The sequence below is a fragment of the Fundulus heteroclitus genome, chromosome 14 (genome assembly GCF_011125445.2).
Source record: "Fundulus heteroclitus isolate FHET01 chromosome 14, MU-UCD_Fhet_4.1, whole genome shotgun sequence".
NCBI lineage: Eukaryota > Metazoa > Chordata > Actinopteri > Cyprinodontiformes > Fundulidae > Fundulus > Fundulus heteroclitus.
The window spans coordinates 19,046,827-19,062,511 of record NC_046374.1 but is presented as its reverse complement, the minus strand read 5'-3'; the positions used below and the strand labels follow the sequence as shown (position 1 = coordinate 19,062,511).

The 15,685-nt window shown below is 39.3% G+C and overlaps 1 protein-coding gene across 1 annotated transcript in view; it reads left to right on the top strand.

Annotated features, from left to right (window-relative positions):
- Nucleotides 1–8,000, top strand: part of LOC105937282 (phospholipid-transporting ATPase ABCA1) — a 259,683-nt gene extending 251,683 nt beyond the window's left edge. Inside the window, exon 49 of the mRNA XM_036146479.1 lies at nucleotides 6,271–8,000. Coding sequence (XP_036002372.1) covers nucleotides 6,271–6,399 — 129 coding nt within the window. The 3' untranslated portion in view covers nucleotides 6,400–8,000. The remainder of the gene's footprint in view (nucleotides 1–6,270) is intronic.
- The last annotated feature ends 7,685 nt before the right edge of the window (nucleotides 8,001–15,685 follow it).

Sequence of the window (15,685 nt, the reverse complement as noted above, 5' to 3'; positions counted from 1 at the left end):
TCAGGAGTCATTTAGTCATCCAAATGAACTATTTAAAACAGGCATTAGAAAGTAAACGCTTTAATTAATAGTTATAGTCAAGTCAAAGTTTTACTTGAATCATGCTTCAACTTCAGCTTCTAGCCTTTGAATATCAGTCTGAACTTTTGTGTCTGCTGCCCCAGATTCTGAGCTGATCAATATTTACCAGATAAGAGGCAGTAAATAAATCATACTTAAATCAGCAGGTCAGAGTATTAAAGCACGGAGGGGACCCGGGTAGAGAGCCTGCAGAGACCCAGACAGTCACCTTTTAGCTGGTGATTTATACGGCAGAGTCTTGACCTTATAGTATAACACCCAACTTGAACTACAATTAATATTGATCGACACGGCCTACAGCTGAGGCGTTGATGCTGATTGTGGAGACGGTGCAGAGCGGATCTGAAGGGAGAAATGTGGCCCTTTCATTTGTCTTTCAGAGCACAGTCTGGCTTCAAAACATGAAACTTTAATGTTAACGTCTAGAACATAGTTCATATTTGTCACCAAAGTAGAAATGCTACAAACGCTTTTTTGTCTGTGTTATGCCTTTATTTTGATAAACATTAATAGTGCTATGTTCGGTTTGTATTTATGTTTGGTCTGTCAAACAGTTCTATCTATAGACACATGGATGGACAAGAACGTTTGGCCATTATCAGAAAGATAGAGTCCAAATCATTTTTCATAGAGGTTGCTGAAGGTGGAACTGATTGTCCTTTATTTTTATTTTATTTTTCTGCCAACATTCCTTCCTTATTGCCAAGCCAATTTGTGAGTATTCAAGGATTCACCCAACAATAGCCTTGGCACTTCAGTGATACTTGTTTTGTTTTTTTAACACATATTGTGTTATAAAAAGCTCACACATATTGTGAGATACTGTTGGTCAACATGAATTAGCAGAAGGGATCATATATTTTGCACCAACAACACGAAAGTGTGAAATTACTTTCTTGGATCAACTTTTGTTCAGTACATCTACCAAATGCTGCTTTTCTGCAACCTTTTAACACATTTCCAAGTTGTTACCACAAGTTAGTTTTTAGATTTTAATACATGGATTACAATCCTGAAAAAATATATATTTTCAAGATCACAATCCCAATTATGATATTGATGGACCTTGTTTCTTTGTGGCCCCAACACAAAATTTAGGACAAATCAGTAATCAGCACTGCTTGCATTTGGGATGCAAGCAGTGCAAATGGCCACAACATCTTATCTTGCAGATGATGGGTTCATGTGGGGATTTTGTCCTGTTGCTTTTCGGGCTGACCCACCTATATATATCTGAAACTAACTTAATCTGTTGGATATCTGGAATTACCTTTGAAGATCAATGGGGAGCTCCATCATCTGGGGGAGCTAAGAGTAAAGACGCTGATCCAACACATTATGAGTCGGTTGAAGTTGATCAGGATGCCTCCCTTTGGAGATGTCCAGCCATCTCTGACATGTGGACCCCAGGACAGACCCAGAACTTGCTGGAGGAACTATGAATCTATTATAGCCTGGAAACTCCTTGGGATCCTTGAGGAGCAGTTGGAACATTTTGCTTATGAGCTGGATGTATGAGTTTGCCTATAGGACTTATCCTAGAGACCAAATTGAAGAGAAGTAGAAGAGAATGGATTGATGAACCAATCAACATTGGTAGCTCCTGTCCTAGTCATTTACCGTTAATGAGTCCTGGAGCCGGACCGGCAGGTGTGGGTGGTGCACTGGTGGACAGCGATGGGCAGAGAAATCCGAGGGTGCAGAGTCGAGGCCACAAGCGTGGTAGAAGTCCGACAAGGGCGGGCCAAGGCAGGGAAATCCAGAAGACATGATTGAAATGCGGTAATCAGGCATTGGATGCTATGCATCTACTTGCTAAAGCTTTCAAGACAAAAGCCTTAGCAAGTAGACAAGATATGTCTGTATAAAATTTGCTAAATAGCTCATTATTGAATATAGTCCAATGAAGAGAATGTTTAACTGGTCCAGAAATGTTAATGTATTTACTAGAGCTACACTAATCCCAATTTTCTGGCTAATTTCCAATCTTAGTTTTTTTTAAGCTCATACCTGCAGATACCAGCTCTAGCCAGTTCCAGATTTTGGCCTCACTCTTGTGAGTGTTCATTTATTATTTATGTTAGAAGCAGAGGCAATTTCACACTTTGTGTGAAAGAGTAGCCACTGTAAAACAGGTTATTTACTATCATTATTAGGGTTTTACAAAGTTTTTTTTTCACAAAATTACTTTTTAACCATCTTTAGCATCATATGATGTCATTTAAGATGGTTAGTTTATCTAACATCAACAAAACAGCATTTCTGTGTGTTATCTAAACACTTAGATTTCCAAAATGCTGCCAGTATTTTAAGATCCAGCATGTTCCACAAAGAGAGGCTAAAGGTTTGAAAGGGTATAACAAAGCAACTTTTCTGTACTCAATAGATAATGCCTGTTATTTGCTGCAGTTTCTCTCTCTCTCTCTCTCTCTCTCTCTCTTGCATCCAGAGTTAACTTAAGCGGCGTCTTGACATTTAAAAACACCACTTCCTCTTAAATAGCTTATGACCTCTTTATGTATCCTCTGACTTCATTCTAAGAACCTCACAGATCCTGAAACCAGCTCATTTTGAATCTTCTTCCAGCAGTAACAGCATCCACACGGAACAGTGTTGTTCTTGAATGTAGAAATGCTGCAATCACTGGTCAGATAGAGATCCTAAGTTTCTGACCGCCCGGTCACTGGTCATGTCAGATAATCATCCAGCAGATTTCTCAGTTCATTTCTAGACTTAATAAGCTGACATTTTTAGCTTCTCAATTTAGCTAAAAACCTGTTGCTTAACAGAAAATTTTATCACAATAGTTTTTAGTTATCCTTTGAGGAAAGTTTAGAAATGTGCCAAAACAATACAACAAATGTAAAAAATAAGTGAACCTAAGATTTAGGATTAATACATTAGTTTATAACCAGAATATGATCACACATCTCCAACAAAGCCCTTTGGTGCACTGCGAGATGTCCTTTGTTAAATAATAGAGGCTAATTGTGTAAATGACGTTCTTCCCCTCCTGCGTTATGCCTCAGTGCCCTCCAAATCAACACCTGAGTTTACCCTCTGTAATGTAATTAATACCTGTATCCATCTGTTATTACAGAAATGCCACTCAGTGGCACTGGTGCGTGACGTTCATGTCATTTATGGATGCTTGGCTAAATACAGAATAAAACACATTAGGAATAAATAATGACTCCTCGCAGCATCAAGTTGAAACTACCGTCTTTCTTTCTATGTTCAGTCAAAGCTGAGGGACTGTTTCAGACCTTTCAAACGATTGGTCTTATGGAAGGTTAAACACAAACACCACTTGGATATTCTGCTTGATAACTGCGCAGCCTTGAGTGTGAATATGAAATTGTGAGCATGCCTCGGCATATCAATCCGATATCAGCCAGCGGCGGGGTCAGACGTGCACACAGAGATGGGCGGAGAGCGGGTTTGTTGCCACTGTCACTCTTATCCTCTTACTCACTGTCATCTGACAAAAGGCTCTGACAACCCTGACCTTGATGCACGCTGCAGATGGGATGACGTCACTCCCGCATACAGTACGTCGGCTGCTCTGCAGATGTGGCTTGCTCCTTAGTCATGAAAGAGCCCGACACGCATCAAGCAGCCACTAAGTTTGTGTGTTTGTTTTAGAAATACGACAAATTGTAAATTCCTGATGAGTTTATTTCACAACTGAAGCTAATGTCTTCACCATGCGATTTGTTGCAGAGGTCTAAATAGCGTAGCCCCTACCAGCCTGTATTTAATTCCATCCATCTAACCATCACCTCTTCCACCAGCTTAGCTGACAAAAAGCATCCCCACACCATGATGCTGCCACCACCATGTTTCAGATTTCATTTTTACATGTTGGCCAAATACTAGTCTTTGATTTAATCTGATCAGAACAGTTTCTTCTATCTTTTTCTCTGTCCCCCGCATGTCATTCACCTCATGGTGTTCTTCTTTCCAGTCTTTCTCCGGTCTGAGTAATAATTCTCTTGCCTGTTCTGACAATTTATAACCAACTGCAGATTTAAACTGCCACTGGATTTTGGTCAAAAGGGCTTTCAGAGGAAGCTGAATACAAATGCACCAGCCCTCTTTTTTTTTTTTTTTTAGATTATTTGTGAAAATATTTTTAAATCCTTGAATCATTTTTCTTCCAATTGAAAAACATCAAGGGTTGTGAATGCTATTGACGAATATTTTCTTTGGACAAAATATCTACGCTTGCAACTTAATATGCTGAAATAAACATGGAGGTTTTTTTTCCCCCCACTTTTCTATTAATGCAAGTTTTGCAGGACAGCTTGCATCCTTGATCAGAAAGTTTCTCCTTGAAGATAAATCTGCGTGGGCGAACACGTGTGTCCATAAAACCTTGTGGACACCTATTAGTTGTGGTAAAATATGTATATTTGTTCAAAAACGCAATGCAACATTTGCAGTTTAGATGTTCTGTTAAGATTTTCTGTACACTTACCTCAGAACTTCAGTTTAAAAAGGCTTTGTTTTCTTCGACGTATTCCGCCTCCTGGCCTCCGACCATTTTGTTTCGCATGAAACGGAGAGCAGAGCATTTCCTTCACATCCGTAGCCACATGTGCAACAATCCCCCCTCGCTTCTCAGTACCGAGCTAAAACCTGTGCGCTCTGCACTTCAGCAAAGCAAATACCATTTACCAAGGAAGAGTCAGGTATTGTCCTGTGTCAGCCATCAGGACTTGTGTCCAGGGATCCGTCAGGTTCCCAACATAGAACTGCTAATAAATGGAGAGTAATTAAAACATACACAGCCGAGCTAATCGCTACGTTTCCCACTGTTCCCCCGAACCAATTTGCTGCAGCTGCACCCCCCAGCAGCCGGGCTCGTACAACACATCTATCCCTCATGGTCAAAAAGTGAAAGTTACACATGAGTCTGAAGGGCTTCCTTTTGCAGATCCCTCGGCAGAATAAGACTCTCTATCAGGATAAAATGCATGGTGCATCAGCAGTTTTACAGCAGGGAGATCACTGGTCGAACTTTTCTTACCTTTTTGATGAAGTATATGTAGAATAACACACTCCGCGCTTTAATGTTTGTCTTTAGTTTCACAATTCTTTATTAATTTCTTTTACAATACTATATAAAACATATTTCCTCCATATATTTAGCGTTTCCTTTCTTTTACTGCTTTTTATCCCCGTTTTTTTTTATATATATATATATATGGCACTTTTTCTATTCAATAACTATCACATTAACAGTAAAGTGCCTGACCACCTTTTCCAGAGTGAATTCATAAAAGGTTCTCGGTAACAAAGGGAATATGCCAGCAGAACTGACATTTATTCTTTTACCGTTGCTGTTAAAGATATAAAAATGAAACAATAGGTTTCAGATTATCCGCATTAGTTAATTGAAACAGAAGCTTCAAACAGATCTTTCTTTCTCCATCATCTGAGTTTCATCAAACGTTATTTTTCGGCCCAGTACGATACTGATGTGTTTATCTGGTAATTTAAGCCCTGTGGCTTGAGTTTAGTTGCTTCTTACCGGAGCATATTTTGTGACAATAAAGAATAATTTAATTGATAGAAACTCCGAGGAGCTTCTGATGGAATTGGTCTAGAGGGCTTTCTTCTCTTTTCTTTCTCTTTTTTTTTTCTCCCTTCTTCTTATCCCCAGGATTTTAAATGCAGCCTCGTAAATCACATGCTTTTACTTTCACACAGCCATTGAAACGCGTTTAATGAAAAAGCAATTCTCTTATCATTTTATACGATCCTCTTTGCTGCTTTTCGCTCTGCGGAGTAAAAAGTTTTTTTTTTTTTTTTGCGTGCCATTACCGCCGGAGCCGGCCGCAGCGAGTCTGCTGTTTTTACAGCACAATGAAATCCCCGCAGCCTTTTATGAAAGCCGTGGGATTGATTTTGTCTTATAATAAATTGGCATCACAGAGAGAAGAATGATTGTTTTATTCGCTTTCTCAGCTGGTCAAAGATGTCAAGCTGACATTCACTGTGTGAGTCCAGAGGTTTGCCTGATGCTCCGTGGCCTTTGTACGGCGACTCGCTCTGACGAATGCTGTCGGCCGGGTCGGCGTCTCTGGCTGTTTTCAAAGCGCCGGGAAGACAACATTGAGAAAGGATTGTTTGGCCGGCGCTAAACTCATCTCAACTTTGCCGATTCTGTCGTTGATATTTCAGGTCTTCGTGAACTTTGCACAGCACCAGCACGGGGAGGACGACTCTCGGGCCTACAGCAACCCAGTTGACATCGCAGATGAGCTGCCCCTGAAGTCGCTGCAGACCTCCCTGGAAGCAGAGAAGGTTTAAGGGGGGATAAAAATGAGTGCCTCGTACTTGAATGGATCGGCAATACATCCCAAATAAGTTTAGATTAGTTTGATTACTTCTGAAGCTGCAAGACAGATTGTTTTGTTAAATCAACCAAAGTATCTAATGACACGTCGTGGTCGGTTGCGACAATATTTACAGCGATGTTTCCAACAGACTTCTGATATTGATCTCCAATCAGACAGACTTACAGGGAGCAGGACATGTTGTGCTCCTGTAAAGTGCATTCAACCGTCTGTGGGTGTAACAGTCTGACCGCACGGCACGCACACAGCCGACATTCTAAGTGGGTAAGATTGTGTTCTTCAAATAAAAAAAAAAAAAAAGGAAACTGTGACTTCACCAGTTTAAACATAGAAATAGAAATGTGTGGTTGGTGTAAAGAGGATTCTCCTTTACATGAGAGGTTTTGCTTCTTTCTTTATCTTCATATCCAATTAAATAATTTTTTTTGTTTAGGTCCTGCTGAATATTAGGATTTTCTAAAAGTGTGTCTCAGTGTATGAACGTTGCTTGTTGAATAAAAAAGCCATACCACCTAATATATTAATTTTACCCGCAGATCAGTCGAGTTACCCGACTGGTCCTTTAATATTTTATACATTTTTAAATGTAAGATAAATGCCAAAGATGACTATAATTGAGAAGTGTGCCGTACGTTAGCATATGAATAGATAATCCAATCCTTTTTTTTTTCCTCAAAGGGTTAACAAACAGAAAGGAGAAAAAAAAAACACAGATGTTTGTTTTGAGATTTGTTGCTGATCATTATACAACTCAGGGCTGGTCTATGGGCCAAATCTTTCGTTGCATGCATAACATATCGCAAAACATGTAGGATACCTCAGCCTTGACTTTCAATGAAATGTTATTTTTTTACATGTATCATTTGGGAGAATGCAATTCTACTGGTTATGTTGCAAACACTTTATTTAGAGATGGGAATGATGAGGCAACACTATTGCCTAACTGCACTAGACAACGGCTTCAGCCATGCATTGCATTGGTTTGACAGGCACTCCAATAATAACTTAAAGATAAAAATGAATAGCGGTTCTGAGATGTATTTGTTTTGAATGCTTGAACGAGCCCCTAATTAACTGAAAACGTCGAGAGACTGACTGGGGGGTTACTGCAAAGTGAGCTGGGTGTCAGCGTGTTCGTTCTGTAAGCAGGACACCGCATCCTTTGTGTGTCCCCCAAAGTTCACGGGCAGCACTTCCCAGAGCTCCTGATGCTGCTTTAAAAGCAGCAGTCCCTCATGTTAGCGGCCATATGTTAAGTTAGGTTTTTATAGAATCACTTTGAGATGTATATGAGTATGTAAACTTACATTTAGAAGTTTAATTCATGTTTTTCTAATTTATTTCTGAGGGAATTATTTCTGTTATATTGGTCTAAATGTGCTTAGTATGTTTTTTTAAAAAGGATGCTGGTTTAAGTTCCCAGATGATGTATGGGACTTACCATTCTATACAGAAATGTGCCCTTTAAACACAAACAATCTGATACCTCTGTAAAACAACGTGATGATCCTGATTGGATTTGTTGTGTCAGAATAAAAGCTAATTTATCCTTAATTGTTATTGGCTCGGGTGTTTTTTTTTTTATTATTTGAGTCTCGAACACTGTTACGACCTGTCTAGGGTTGGCCAGACCATAATATATTAAAGAGTTGATCCATACTCTTCCCATCCCAAGCAGCTCACAAATACAAAGTTGTATATGGTTAGAAAGTAATTTATTTACAAAAAGGAAAATAGTTTTAAGTAACACAAATGGAGCAAATAACTTCAGAGAGAGCTATGTGCCGAAAATAACAAACAAATGGCAACTGTCTAAAAAAAGAAATAAACCAACTTACCTACTGCAACATAAGTAAACAAATAACAGTCACCTTACCTCCCTAACTAAGAAAACAGGAGAAAACTTAAGTAACAGAAACGGCAGCTCACTCCTACAAGCTCCAGAACAGAGTGCTAAAGGTGTGGCTGGTTGGGAAGAGTGGAGGACGGACCCAGGAAGTCCACATCAGCAGTCTTTTATTGTTGTCACTTCCAGGAAGGCACCAATGCGATGTCACCGTCCTGGAACCAATCAGCAACTGGAACCTGCACACTTAGATTTACATAAAAACTTACAATGCCAATCGTAACAAACACAATGGAACAAAAACTCAAAAAGAATGTCGCAAAATGATCAACACCATGAATATGTTAGAAATGCCATTGGGACTGTCTTATTTCCCCCTTGTTGCTGTTGTCATCCTTCTCCTGACCTGCATTCTTATGTTGAAGGTAAGGATGTTAAGCTTATTCCACAATAATGTTATATTTAAGTCAACCAATCCTTCTGAATTGCAGACAGATATGCTTAATGTCCTGGGAAAGTTAATTTGTCATCTTATATGCGATAGCTCTGTACATTCTTGACCAAAAACAATAGTAGTATATTTCCTGAGGAAATTCCATAGTTTAAAACTGTGGAAACTAGTACCATACCAGCTTTAGTGACTTTTTCTTTTGCCATATATATCTTCTATGTACAACAAATGCTTGACTGAACCCAACTAGCTAATTACTAAGCTGAATAAACATTGCGTTTCTTTGTCTAATATGTGTTAGTTAGCAGCTAGCATTGTTACTTTAGCTAGTGTTAAATGTCACTTCCCTTAGCCAAATGTATTTTCTTTTTGTTCAGTTTGTGGTTAGTTAAAAAGGTTTGTGATAGCTAAACGTATTTCTAAATTACTTGGGTTCGTTTACATTGTGTTAACATGGAGCTTAAGCGAAAATTCAAACTGAAGAAACTCTATTGCCTACCTCCATCAATCAGAGACTCATCCGCCTCCGACGCAAGCCAATCAGCTTTGAACTGCTCCTCTTCGAAGCCAATCAGCATCCTGGGTTCATCTTAAAAGAACTCCACATCCTCATCTCGACCTTCTGTCTGGTCTGGACTCTGATGACCGGATTCAGCCCACCTCCATCCCCTTCTTCACCATCGTAGCAAGCTCCGCCTGGCTTTCCTATGGTGCTGCTTCAACCTCGTCCCTATCAGAGAGTGATTCCTCCTGGACTCTTACGGAATTCCCAGTCACTCCTTAAAACGGTCCGGCAGAAGACCGCCATGTTGAGCCTGGTTCTGCCAGAGGTTTCTTCCTAAAGGGGAGTTTTTCCTCTCCACAGTCGCTTCATGCTTGCTCATCATGGACAGTTCATGCAAACCTGTGTTTATCAAGTTGGACATCTAGCTCAAACAGATCATCATATGGACTGAACAAACTTTATTTATCTCCACTCCACCACCAGTTTCAGGCCTGGGGGGGAAATATCCCTATTCTCATACACCTGGTTATGCATATTGAAGTATAATTCAGCGTGAACTTTTCCTGCCGAGGTCTGAGCGCCAAACTCTTAAAATATTGTATCAATAAAATTCTTCTAATTGCCTTTTCTTTCTGTGTGAGTTTTTCAGATTGAAATAGCAGCTAGCAATAACTAACTGTTCCTTTATATGTCAATAGAGAAGTTGATAGTTGATTGTAGTTCAAACATCCTTTCAGCCTTTTATCATGGGTTCACCTCGTCTGCGAAATGTATATTTTTTTACAGAGTTTATGACCGTTTTTATTTAATTGAGCAACTAAGTAAGACCACAGGAAATGTCTCTAGAAATTTGTCTCTAAGTGCATTTGCAGATTCTAATCTGTTTTTTTGTTGTTTTTGGGGTCATGGCTTCCTTCTCTCTGAGTGGCCTTTCAGCCCATGTTAGTACAGGACTCGAGTTTAAAAAGACGTGGCATTTGTTTGGTAATTTTAGTCTAAAATACTTCTTAACCTTGTTAGGCCGTGGGGCATGCCAGAAAAAGTTGCTTAGAGAATGACTTTTGTTGAACATATCTCAAAACTACAAAAGGATAGTTGATCCTGGGTAATTTGAGGGTGCTGATTCCAAAAATGCAATGTTCCAGATGCGAAAGTTGCACACTAACCCTCTACTGGCCAAATCATGAGTGAAAATGCTAATTCTCAATTTTTACTCTTTACTATAACATACCTGTCTACAAACCAAACAAATAGATATGTAAAAGATGTCTCAATGTCTGACTAAAACAGTATCCTAAAATGACGGCACTTAGCAAATAGAAATAATGTTAGGTATCTTAACTGACCTGAAAGAGGTCAAACAGTTTTTCAATGTAAAAACTCTAAAATTGCAAGAGGGTGTGAATTCTTCACACCATGAGAAAATATGTAAAAAGAAGGAGTATTTTGTAACAATAAAACCACACAACTTTGTTTTTACACAAGCACAGAGAGCCCTGCCTTGGCTGAAAATGAATTTTATTGCTGAGGCTTTTAATGATCTTGTAGAGGAACTTTATTAATAAAGGCCCACCAGCCTTTGGTTGAGGTGTACGCTGTGAGCTCCCTTGCGAGTCTGCTTCTCTACTCAATACTGTTCTCTGTGCTCAAAATGCAAAAAGCCTGCAGTGCAATAACCCGTTTCCAGGTTCAGGCAACATTTTTATTTGGTCATAATTTCCCTGGATTAACCCAATTTCAACGTGTCCAATTTTTGAAAAACGAATTCTTCAAATCATTATCAGGTTCTTAACAACGTTCTTGTGCGCTCTTTGCTTTACTCGCCACATCGGGGGAGTCCTAATAAAACGCCAATACCCTTGTCACATACTTTGTTGTTTACTTGTAGAGCTCAACATACTTTGCATTCGTTGTTAAATCCTCACATGGCGATATTTTGTTTTGCAAACTAAAATAAATCTGGTTAGTTCTGAATAGTTTTCCAAGACAAGTGAATCAACATTTGCACAAATTGTAATGTAACTCTAAATTAATGTTTGCTCACAGCTTTGTTTGTCCAAAGAGTCATTTGGATCCCAGTTTGAAAAGTCTCTTTAGTTTAATTTCCTTCATGCTGTTCTGTTTACTTGACTTCCTCGAGTTGTTTTTTTTTCCCCTTCCTCTTCTTCTTCTTCTCTTTTTCCCTTCGACAGGAACTCAGCCTTTTCTGTATTCTACATTCTTGCTCCCAAAACTACAGATTGCCAGAAAACAGACTGAGCCTTAGGCATTTTACTTCACTGTTAGTGGAGTGGCTTCATCTGAAAGCCGAAGAGACGTTTCTGTCTGCCAGGTGTCCTAGGATGAGTTCATTTTCCTGTCAAACTGTTGCACCGGTGCTTTTTCTGTGTGGGCTTCCCCTCCTTATTTAACTTTTTGGAGCCAGTTCAAGGCTTTTACTCTTTAAATAAAACCGATTGTTTATTGGATTTGAAGTAAATCTCATTTTGGAAAACATGCGTGCCAGTATTTTTTGTTTTTTGTTTTTATCAAGCTGTCTCCTTTTGAAACATCTCCGAGTGCCTCCATCACTCGAGATGAGCCACAGTAGTAAGTTCTCCAGGAAAATCCCCTCGCTATGTTTTTGTTCTAAGTACAAAGACAAATCTGTTTAGGGTTATATTGTTCAGTTCCAAATTCAAATATTTCTGTTAATTTGTGAGCAATGTGGTGAAATACAAATGTTTCATAGATTATTTCAAATACGGTGATTGTCTTAAAAAGAAGGTTTTAAAGTCCTGCCATAATTGAGATGTAAGCAATTAATTCAAACGTATGTACAAAAGTTGCACGATGCCTTGCAAAAGTATTCATGCATCACATTTTGGGAAGTGGCAAGTCATATGTGTATTTATATTGGGGTTTTATGTGATGTAATGCATGACTATAATGTGCTATGAAAATAGCACAAGGGATCTAGCGTGCATCAGTGTTTATGTCCTTTTCACCGGCTGGCTCAAAATAAAATCCTGTCCAACAAAAGCCAGGCGTGTGTAATCTAATCCCAGTACAAATCTAGCCGTTCTCTCAATAATAATAATAATAATAATTAATAATAATATACATTTTATTTACAGGCACCTTTCATACCACTCAAGGCGACCGTACAAAAGCCCAAACTGAAAAAATGGTAACAATAAAACCAGCTACAAACATAAAAAGTTGTATGGAGCGATGCACTCAGGTGGGCTTTGGGTCTGGATTTAAACCGGGGAGAAGTGTCAACATTACGGATGTCTAGAGGGAGAGAGTTCAAGAGTTTGAGAGCATAGTGGGAGAAAGCTTTGCTCCCCTCCTTGTGCTGAGGTGAACTGAGGGAACCAAGAGGTGGATAGACGAGGAGGATGTCAGGAAGCGGGTGGAGGCGGTGACATGAAGCAGAGCAGATACGGTACGGTGGGGCGAGGCTGGTGATGACCTTGGAAGTAAACAGAAGGATTTTGGATTTGATTCTGGTTTTGGCTTGGGGCCCACAGAGCTGTGATGATACGAGCAGCTGAGCTGTTCTGCGAAGACTTCAGAGGTTTGTTAGAGGCGATTAGTGAACAGAGAAAGGCACGAAGACCAAGGAGCACAGCAGAAGGCTCAGGGACGTGGTTGTGGAGAAACCCGAAGCGGATTTAGGTTATAAAATATCCCAGGCACTGAGCATGTCGCAGAGCATTCGTCGATCCACCCTCAGAGACGTGGTCGTCCGGCTAAACTGGCAGAAAGGAGAGGATTAACCAGAGAAGCAGCCAAGAGGTCAACTGGCTGACCGAGTTACAAAACTCAGGTGTGAGAATATGTCAGCAGGACAACCAAATCCGCAAATCTGATACGCATCCAAGAGTCGCAAGAAGAAAGGGCTTGTTGGAAGAAAGCCCTAAAAAGTCTCACTTAATGTTTATCACAAGCCATGAAAGAGGCACAGCACCCTTGCAGAGGAAGCCGTTCTGGTCAGAGGAGACCGAGGCTAAGTGTGGAAGAAAGCTAACACTACACATCGACCTGAGCACACCTTTGACACTGAGATACAAGGTGGTGGCAGCTTCATGCCGTGGGGAGGCTTATCTGGGAAAATGGGTGGAGCTAAAGCCGCTGGGTTAACGGCAGGCCTTCCAGGTGGGCGACCACCCAGAACATATGCATCAGAGTCAGCGTGACCAATAAATTCAATTCAATTTTATTTATATAGTGCCAATTCATGAAACATGTAATCTCAAGGCACTTTCCAAAGTCAAATTCAGTCAGATTATACAGATTGGTCAAAGAATTTCCTATATATTTGCTCACAAACTTGGACTTTGGTTCCAGTTTGCTCTCAATAGAAACATTTTAAATTTGAATATATTAGAAGATTAATAAAACAAAAAGTTCTAAAGTGATAGTTTTTGTAAATATGTATAAATGCATTGTTTTTAAAAAAGAGAAAACAGAGCTGAAGTAAAATTTGAGATTTCCAATCTGTCTGTGTTTAGGATATAAAAGGTATGGGGGGGAGGGGGTGATATGTTTCTCTGGCAGTGATGTGGATATAATTCATGCCTCAGCTTTTAAGTTTTCATATGTGAAAAAAATGCTGAGAAAACCTAATCCTGCTTTTCTTTGTCAATCGTGCAGTCTGTGTTGGTCTATCATTTAAAACCTCAATAAGGAAGATATCTGTTGACACGTGACAGAGCGTGAACAAGCTGAAAGAGTTTGAGTGTTTTCGCTAAGTGCTGTATCCTGATGTGAATCCTAAACTTCACTGAGTAAAGCACAATCTCAACACAGGAAAGTCCTCCCCATCAATTGAGCACCTGGCGCGAACCTTTGGGCTTCGGCCAGGTATCGCCTGTCTTTGCTTTCTTTTCACATTTGGAACGGCGGGGTCTGCGGCACGGTGCCAGACACGAACGCCCAGTTGGGAACCCTTCTGAGGTGATAAAACTTCAGGTCTTTAAAGTAAGATTACTTGTCACTTTTTACCATTATTTCCGAGCCCCTTTTTCCCAGTGTGACATGTCAGTTTATGAGTAAAGGTAGCACTGGAGAAGTGCAGTTGACCACACAGGAGGGAGGAATAAATTCTGCTAATGCCTTACAGCTGCTGTGTTGTTTTAAATGCCACACATCTGTTATTTAAGAGCTATTTTCTTATTTATTTGATGGGTGGATTGTTTAACCTTGAAAGAATTCAATGATTTCAGAGGAAATGTGATCAAATTAAAACATGATTAAAGAGAAAACAATGGGGAAAACATCAATTAAATGATACAGATGACTAAAATAAAGCTGATTTAACAAAAAAGCATGCACATGGTTTAAACCATCCCTCATTTTGTACTCTTCAATACTCAGAAGTAGTCTTGATTTTCTTTAGACTTGGCCTGCTTTTTCATACTTTTTACCAAGTCCTTGTGCTTGATCATGACAGCCTGCTAGATTGTATGTCTATAAAATAGAGGAAATAGGAAAGAGAGAAGGAGTGAGGAAGAAGCGTGAGCCAAAGGCTTCTGTCTATAGGGTGTGTACAGTAGACGTGTTTGGAAATCACCTTGCTGTCATTATGATCCTGTGTTATGTGTCGAACTCTCTTGGTTTACGTATGTTTCATAAATTTAGTTGAATTCTATTTTCGTTGACTGGCTGCTGGTGAAGAAAGAGCTGAAGATCCAATTTAATCCAAATCATTCTTAGACCCAAGAATGTTTCAACAATAAACTAACAACCTAACTGGTTTAGAGAGCTGTGCTAAATGGCTTCGCTAACAAAGTTGTTCTTTTTTTCGGTTTTTTTTTTCCTCATTTACAATTTATTTACAGATAGAGATAGACACAAAATCAAAACAGAAATACATTTACATTATCTACACCAGTCATGTCCAGAGTGCGGCCCCGGCACCATTTGTGGCCCTTGTACTGATTTTGGGTGTCCCCCTAACAGCATTTCAAGAAAGATTTGATCCACAAGCTCAGGTGGCCGATGTACATGGAAACTTTTATTTATTAGGGAAAAATTATTACAGAAAATTTTAATAACCACACTTTTCACGTTATCTTTAATTTCACAATAAACAGGACACATGACATTTGGTTATTCAAATGCAGACTAAAATGTGATTTGGATTCATTCATTAAAATTGGCTAAATACACCAGGTGTTTTCAAAGAACTGACCAAAATGCTGTTCTTATATAGCTAGACCAAAAGTAATTTGTATTATTTTTAAAGAGTGAACTTAAATTTTTTAAAATAATTAGCAAACTGGATGACCATCTTTTAATACAACAAATAAGCAAAACCCTTTTTTACCTGCGGAGCTACATGATTTACACCTTCACTTCCTGTAGAAAACCTGATTGATTGATTGATGTAAAATGATCTCTCATTCATCCATAATTGAGCATAAGCAATCTCAGAATCCATCCCAAAG